Genomic DNA, 8,184 nt, shown 5'->3' on the forward strand with positions numbered 1-8,184 from the left:
TCTTCTTCTTCTTCTTCTTCTTCTTCTTCTTCTTCTTCTTCTTCTTCTTCTTCTTGTAGTGGTTAAGTGCCGCGGACTCTAATCTGGGAGAACCGGGTTTGATTCCCCACTCCTCCACTTGCAGCTGCTGGATGACCTTGGGCAAGCTATAGTTCTGACAAGAGCTGTCCTTGAAAAAGAGCAGTTCTTGAAAGAGCTCTCTCAGCCCCACCGACCTCACAGGGTGTCTGTTGTGGGGAGGGGGAAGGGAAAGGAGTTTGTCAGCCACTCTGAGACTTTGAGTGAAGGGCAGGGTATAAATCCAGTCTCCTCCTCCTCTTGTTCTTCTTCCCACTACTCCAAAGTTGTTCGCGTGAGGGTGTTTCTCTGACCCAGGCTGACCCAGCGGGGTTCACAGCTAGAGTTGCCAACCTCCAGGTGGGGCCAGAGATCTCCCAGAATTAGAACTGATCCCCAAACTACATAAATCACTCATTTATTACTCATTTATTTGAAACACTTATTCCACTTCTCCTGGAGAAAACGACTGCTTTTGAAGGTGGACTGCAGGGCATTATAGCCTCCCGAGGTCCCTCTCCACCCCAAACCCCACTTTCCCAGACCCCACTGTCAAATCTCCAGGTATTTCTGAACCCGGAGTTGGTAACCCTGAGTGGGGACCAGTGTTCCCTCTAAGATGAGTTAGTGTGAGCCAGCACACAGTTTTTTAGCCTCCGGCTCACACATTTTTGTCTCCGCTCAGGAAGGAGGGCTCTAGCGCAAACTAATTTATGCTGTAGCCAAATCGCTCGCTCACAACTTCAATGCCAGTCGCTCACAGAGTAGAATTCTTGCTCACAAGACTCCACAGCTTAGAGGGAGCACTGGTGGGGACTTGAACCCAGGTCGTCCTGTCCCCGTCTGACAATCTCCAACCACGGCACTTTGCCGATTCTTTGCTCTGACCGAGCAAGCCGCGTTCTCACCGTTCACTCAAAAAACGATGATTCCCCAACCCGATAAACAGAACCCCTTTACGATCAACGTCGGACGCCAGGATCTCAGAACTTCAGTGCAAAGAAATAAAAGACAAAGGCAGGGACTCTAGAAATGGGTTTGGTCCGGTCCCCAAACATGGCGGCGACGGCTGACGACCCGACCTCACGAGAGCGACTTAACTTCTTCCCCGGCTACATAACAAGCGACTTCCTCCCCGGCCCATGAAACAAGAGCACCTATTTTTATCTGGCCCTGGCGGAGGGGTTGGGCCGCGGTGGCACACGGCTTACTCAAGACTTCAGACCTGACCTACTTATGCTCTGAATCCCATGCTGAGGGAAATGTCAATGGCGGAGCTCGAGAGCGGCTTTTGTGATAAGCGATTTGGGCCCGCTGCTGAGTCCAGATTGTGACGGTCCCCCGGGGTACGGGATCAAAGCCCTCCGAGGAGGAAAACAGATCTCTCTTCTCTCTCTCTTTCTCTCTCTCTCTGGTTCTTTTTCTTTTCTTTTTTTTGGAAAGGAGCCATCGCAGAAGGCCCCGAACTATTCCCTGGGTCTCCATCAACTCAGGCCTAGAATCGAGGCCGGGATAAGACGCCTCTTTGCCTCCATTTCGGAAGGCGGATGCGTGAGTTTGACTTTAGGGTGGGAAAATCTACGAGTGCCGTGCGGCATAACCTAGAACCACAGAACCACAGAGTCGGAAGGGGCCATACAGGCCACCTAGTCCAACCCCCTGCTTGATGCAGGATCAGCCTAGAGCAGGGGGTGGCCAAGTTTGGCTTAGTGGTTAAGTGCGCGGACTCTAATCTGGGAGAACCGGGTTTGATTCCCCACTCCTCCACTTGCAACTGCTGCTGTGACCTTGGGTCAGTCACAAGCTCTGGCACAGCTTTTCCTGAAAGAGCAGTTTGTGTCAGAGTTCTCTCAGCCCCACCTACCTCACAGGGTGTCTGTTGTGGGGAGGGGAAGGGAAAGGAGTTTGTAAGCCGCTCTGAGACTCCAAGTGAAGGGTGGGGTATAAATCCAATCTCTTCTCTTCTTCTTCAAACTGCGGCTCGGGAGCCACACGCAGCTCTTTCGCACATGTGCAGCTCCCGGCAGGGCGGCCGGGGAACCGAAGGGGAATCGCGCTTTCCCTCCCTCCTATCTATTTGCTTTCTTTGTTTCTCTCTCTCTCTCTTTCCACCTCTTTCCTTCTTTCTTTCCACCCCTCTCTCTCTTTCTCTCTCTCTCAAACAAAAAACCGTCATTCGCAAAAAAAAAAAAATCACTGGGGAAATAAATGTCATTATCAATACCTGTTTTTACCCCTTGTGTTTTTAGTTTGGGCGGTCTCATTGAATGTTAATTTTAAAAAAGCAAGTGCGCATATTTTTAAAAATAAAAACGTGTGTGGCATTTATTTATGTCTCGTGGCCACCGTTCCCTCTAAGCTGAGTGAGTGTGAGCTAGCTCACAGTTTTTCAGCCTCCGGCTCACACATTTCTGTCTTAGTTCAGGAAGGATGGCTCCGGAGCAAACTCATTTATGCAGTAGCCAAATCGCTCGCTCCTGGGGAAGGCACAGGGAGGCATTTAAATGCCTCCCTGATCCTTCCAGGGCCCCTCGTGGTCTGCCTGCCTTGGAGTCACCGGGAGGGGGTCGCTCTCCAGGCCTTCCCTCTGTAGCCACGCATGCAGAGGTTTTGGCTGTAGTGGGCGTGGCCAACTCTGAAGCCAGCCGGAACTCCGTTCCTGTGCGTTCCTGCCCAAAAATAGCCCTGGTGCTGACCCAGATTAGATAGACAGAGAAAGGGGGGGTTAACACTCATCCCTGCATGGTTGAAACTGCCCCCCTAGATTGCCCTTTGAAGGGAAAAAACAACAAGTACTGATCATTTGTTTACTTTTGTTCTCTAAAGGGCTATAAAGGCACACGATTTCAATTCTCAAAACCATATAGGAGCAGGGGTCATTTTGTAGAAAAAGAGGTGCAGGAGCTCATTAGCACAACTCATTAGCATAATTTATTTGCATATGCCGCTCACACCCTGACATCACCGGACGTGTGTCAGAAGGCAACACCCACCACTCAGGCTCCACTGGACTGTTTTGGATTGCTAGCTATTGGGGGGGACGGGACGTGCAGATCTGTCCTCGCAGAGGAGGGAGAGCTTGTACCTGAATAAAACTTGGTCTTAAAGGTGCCACTGGACTGTTTTGGAATGGGGGGTCGGGGGGAGTTCTGCAACTTACCTGGCTGCTTCTTGCTCAGACTGAGGGCTGCTGGGAGCAGGGGGCGGGGCTTGTTGCATGTGCCCGCCCCCTGGGCTCTTTACTGCCGGAGCTCCGCTCCTGTGCGCTCCTGCAGGAAATGACCCCTGGGGCTGGGTCTCTATGGGCCATTCTCCAGGGCCAATCCCATGGAAGCGAACGGGAGGTCCTGTTTATTTTCGGAATTCTCTACCCCAAGAGGCCTTCTTCAGGCGCCGGGCTACAAATTCATTTCCGGCCTGCACCTGGCCATCGACGGGCTGGTTCACTCGGCAGGACTGGCTTGGACGCTTACGTAGATTACCTCATTTTGCCCCCTCTTTGTGACAGGGCCCTGTCTGAACTTTGCTTGGCTCTTCTCTTGTGCTGCGAATGGGCCGGGCAGCTGCTGCCTTGAGGCGGGGAAGGCAGACGAAAAAAGTCCCAATAAATAAAACTCTTGTGTGGTTGGTTGGGTTTTTTTTCATTACTTCCTTTGTAAGGCCACCTTGAGGCCACCGTGGATGGTGGGAAAGGGAGAGGGTTGTTTTTTGTTTTTTAAAAAAGATCCAGGGCTTTTTTTGTAGAAAAAGCCCAGCAGGAACTCATTAGCATAATAGGCCACACCCAACAGCAGAAACTCATTAGCACATTAGGCCACACCCCCATGTTACCAGAAGTGTGCTCATCCAGCCACACCCACCTTTTGCTTCTTATTCTGTTTACCTTGTTTGTTGTCAAAACCCAGAGCTTTTTCTGTAGCAGGAATTCCTTTGCATGTTAGGCCGCACACCCCTAATGTAGCCAATCCGAATGAGTTTCTGCTGTTGGGTGTGGCCTGTTATGCTAATTAGCCCCTGCTGGGTGTGGCCAACTTGGGAGCCAGCCGGAACTCCGTTCCTGCCCAAAAATAGCCCTGAAAAGATCATTAAATCAGGGGTCCCCAACATGGTGCGCGTGAGTGCCATGGCACTTCCCAATGGTGCCCATCAAACGCTTTTAGAAAATGGATGGGTACAGGTGGGGCTTCTGAAGAAGGAGAAGAGAAGAAGTGATTGGATTTATACCCCGCCCTTCATGTGGAGTCTCAGAGCGGCTTACAGCCTCCTTCTCTTCGTCTCCCCACGATAGACACCCTGTGAGGTAGGTAGGGCTGAGAGAGCTCTCTCAAGGACTGCTCTTGAGAGAACAGCTCTGAGAGAACTTGTGACTGACCCAAGGCCACACCAGCAGCTGCATGTGGAAGAGGAGTGGGGAATCAAACCCGGTTATCCCACACTACAGTCTGCGCTCCTAACCACTACACCACACTGGCTTCTAGTGGCTTCACTGGCCACTAGAAAAGTGATTGGCTGTGGAAATTCCAAAGCACCCAGTTAAGCAGATCGTCTACCGAAAACATTGGATTTATTAGGAGAATTATGAGTAACTTCATTCCGTGACATTCTGTGGTTGGCTCTGCCATCTATGGCGTCTGTGGCTTTTGGTGGCTGGCTCCACCTCCTGCAGCAGCCATTTGTCATGGCGCCCACTGTGCCTTGTCAGAATCCCAAAGGTGCCAGGGGCCCATCTCATCCAGCACTCTGTGTCCCACAGCATCCAAAATCCAGGTGCCATTGGGAGGTCCACCAGCGGGGCCAGAACTCCAGAAGCCCTCTCACTCTTGCCCCCCCCCAAGTACCAACACTACAGAGCATCACTGCCCCAGACATAAGTACCTAAGAGAAGCCATGTTGGATCAGGCCAATGGCCCATCCAGTCCAACACCTAGGTCACACAGTGGTCAAAAACACCAGGTGCCATCAGGAAGTCCACCAGTGGAGCCGGGACTCCAGAAGGCCTCCCACTGTTGCCCGGCCCCCCAAGCACCAAGAAGACAGAGCATCCCTGCCCTAGACAGAGGGTTCCCTCTAGACCTTGAGGCTAATAGCCACTGATGGACCTCTGGCTCCATATGTTTCTCCAGTCCCCTCTTGAAGCTGTCGCTATGCTTGTTGCCGCTGCCACCACTTCCGGCGGCAGTGGATTCCACGTTTTCAAGACTCTTTGGGTGAAGAAGAACTTCCTATTATCTGTTCTGTATCCTTTCCCCCGCAGGACATTCCCCCGCAGGACATTCCCCCAACACAGAACTGCTCTTTTTACCATACTTCTTCCACGGGGCAAAAATGCCACGGGGCGTGGGTGGGGTGGCAACCAGTGTTCCCTCTAAGCAGAGTTAGTGTGAGCGAGCTCACGGTTTTTTAGCCTCCGGCTCACACATTTGTGTCTGAATTTATGCAGCAGGCAAATCGCTCGCTCACAACTTTCATGTCAAGTCAACTCAAGTCACTTATTGTATCTAGCCATTGGCTGTTACAAAATACAAGATGCAGCAGAGCAGGGGTCATTTCCTGCAGGAGCGCACAGGAGCGGAGCTCCGGCAGTAAAGAGCCCAGGGGGCGGGCACACGGAACAAGCCCCACCCCCTGCTCCCAGCAGCCCTCAGTCAGAGCAAGAAGCAGCCAGGTAAGTTGCAGAGACCACCCCCCCTGCCCCCGGGTCCACAACACTCCAGTGGCACCTTTAAGACCAAGTTTTATTCAGGTACAAGCTCTCCCTCCTCTGCAAGGACAGATCTGCATGTCCCCCCCCCCAATAGCTAGCAATCCAAAACAGTTCAGTGGAGCCTGAGCGGTGGGTGTTGCCTTCTGACACACTTCCGGTGATGTCAGGGGGTGTGGCATATGCAACTAAGTTATGGTAATGAGCTCCTGCTCCTCTTTTTCTACGAAATGACCCCTGCAGCAGAGCATTCATAAAACATTAAAACGTTAAAATACAGCCGTAGTGACCGGGTTAAAATGAACCACTAGTCCGTGATAAAAGAAGAACAGAACAGGTTTGATCGCCATCGAGTAGCCTGCCCCTTAGATCTAATCTTAGAGGCTCGCTTCGGCAGTGCATATACTAAAATTGGAACAATACGGAGAAGATTGGCACGGCCCCTGCGCGAGGATGACACAACTCGAATGCCTGTCGCTCACAAGGTAGAATCTTTGCTCGTGAGACTCCACAGCTTAGAGGGAGCACGGGTGGCAACTGAGATCAGGAAAACAGCGTAGGGGGAAGAGTTAAAAGCCTCCTCCCCCAGGGCTGCCGCACAGATCCGAACCGAACGGCACAGATCCGGAACATTCCCCCCCCAGCTGCTCTGAATCCCAGACCCCCAGGGCCCAGTTCGGCTTCACGGCCGCTGCTGAAGAGCGAAACCGTCAGCCACCACCTCTTATCCTGGCTGGCAGCAGTCAGGCCATCCCCCATGGCGGCAGCGGAGCCGAACCGGGAATTCCAGAGTGACCCGTGCTCCCTCTAAGCTGTGCAGTCTTGTGAGCCCTCCTCCCTGAGCTGAGACAGAAATGGGTGAGCCGGAGGCTAAAAAAAACTGTGAGCTGGCTCACACTAACTCAGCTTAGAGGGAGCACTGGAGACCACCAAGGAAGCCTCTGATCCTCTCTTGCCTTGAAAATCCAATGGCGGGGTCGCCACGAGTCAACTGTGACGTGACAGCAACGCCCACCACCAATGCTCCCTCTAAGCTGTGGAGTCTTGTGAGCAGAAATTCTCCTTTGTGAGCTCTCGGCATTCCAGTTGTCAGCGGGTGTTGTGTATCGAGCCTGAGTAATCCACGAAATAGTACCTGGATCTCGTTGAGCTTGTTTCCCCTGAACAATAGCTTACTAGGATCCTGGAGAGTAACAGTGTTATGCAAATAGCCTATCGTTGGGAGCAGTGTTCCCTCTAAGCTGAGTCGGTGTGAGCTAGCTCACAGTCTTTTAGCCTCCAACTCACACACCTTTTGTCTCCGCTCGCGAAGGAGGGCTCCAGAGCAAACTGATTGATGCAGCTGCCGAATCGCTTGCTCACCACTTTAAGGCCAGTGGCTCACCAAGTAGAATTTTTGCTCACGAGACTCCACAGCTTAAGAGGAAGCATTGGCTGGGAGTGGGGTGTTGCTTGGGGTGTGGCCTTTGCATGCTTAAAAACAGGGCAGCTGCCCTGGAGTTTGTCTTGCAGTGTTCCTGAAATGATTTCAGGAGTCGTTTCGTAGAAAAAGAGCTAGGGGCTCATTAGCATAACTCATTAGCATATGCCACACCCCCTGACATCACCGGAAGTGTGTCATAAGGCCACACCCCCTGAATGCGCTCGCCCGCTTCGGGAGAGGGGGTCAAAGTGCAATACACGCCTCCTCCAAGACATGATCACACCAATCTCAACTCTCTCTTGGGTCTTGATGCCTGCCAGTCATTCCCCCTGCCTGAAGGAAGCTGCGTTGGACCAAAATGCAGTCCAAACTGCTGTAAGGAACACCCGTCCACCCTGAGCACTTACAGGGTGCGTCAAATCGCCATTTTACCCCGGAAGCAGGGGGCGGGGCTTCATCATGTGCCCCGCCCCCCACACCTCACCCGGGGGAACTGCGATCCCCCGCGATCCCCCCGAATCGACCCCTGCTGAAATCACTTCATAATAATGTCATGCCATTTCACGGCAATGCGCCCAGAACCCGGTATTTAACAGTGAGTGATTTGGAGGACTGAATAAATCAGTTTGCTTTGGAGCCATTCTCCCTAAGCTAAGGCAAACATGTGTGAGCACAAGGCTAAAAAAACCCTGTGAGCTAGCTCACCTTAACTCAGCTTAGGGAACACTGTTCCAGACTCTTTGCGGAGGCAGCAGAATGACTCCTTTCAGGGGTCATTTTGTAGAAAAAGAGGTGCAGGAGCTCATTAGCATAACTCATTAGCATAACTTATTTGCGTATGCCACACACCCTGACATCACCGGAAGTGTGTCAGAAGGCAACACCCACCACTCAGGCTCCTATGGACTGTTTTTGATTGCTAGGTATTGGGGGGGGGGGACGGATGTGCAGATCTGTCCTCGCAGAGGAGGGAGAGCTTGTACCTGAATAAAACTTGGTCTTA

General features: G+C 52.2%; 1 protein-coding gene across 1 annotated transcript in view; it reads right to left on the bottom strand.

The window, feature by feature from the left end:
- LOC107122114 (RNA-binding protein Nova-2-like) overlaps positions 1 to 6,517 on the bottom strand; it is a 61,442-nt gene extending 54,925 nt beyond the window's left edge. The window contains exon 1 of the mRNA XM_015425147.1: positions 6,421 to 6,517. Coding sequence (XP_015280633.1) covers positions 6,421 to 6,517 — 97 coding nt within the window. The remainder of the gene's footprint in view (positions 1 to 6,420) is intronic.
- Between the last annotated feature and the right edge of the window lie 1,667 nt (positions 6,518 to 8,184).

Source organism: Gekko japonicus, unplaced genomic scaffold (genome assembly GCF_001447785.1).
Source record: "Gekko japonicus isolate JY-2015 unplaced genomic scaffold, Gekko_japonicus_V1.1 scaffold3908, whole genome shotgun sequence".
NCBI classification, from domain to species: Eukaryota; Metazoa; Chordata; class Lepidosauria; order Squamata; family Gekkonidae; genus Gekko; species Gekko japonicus.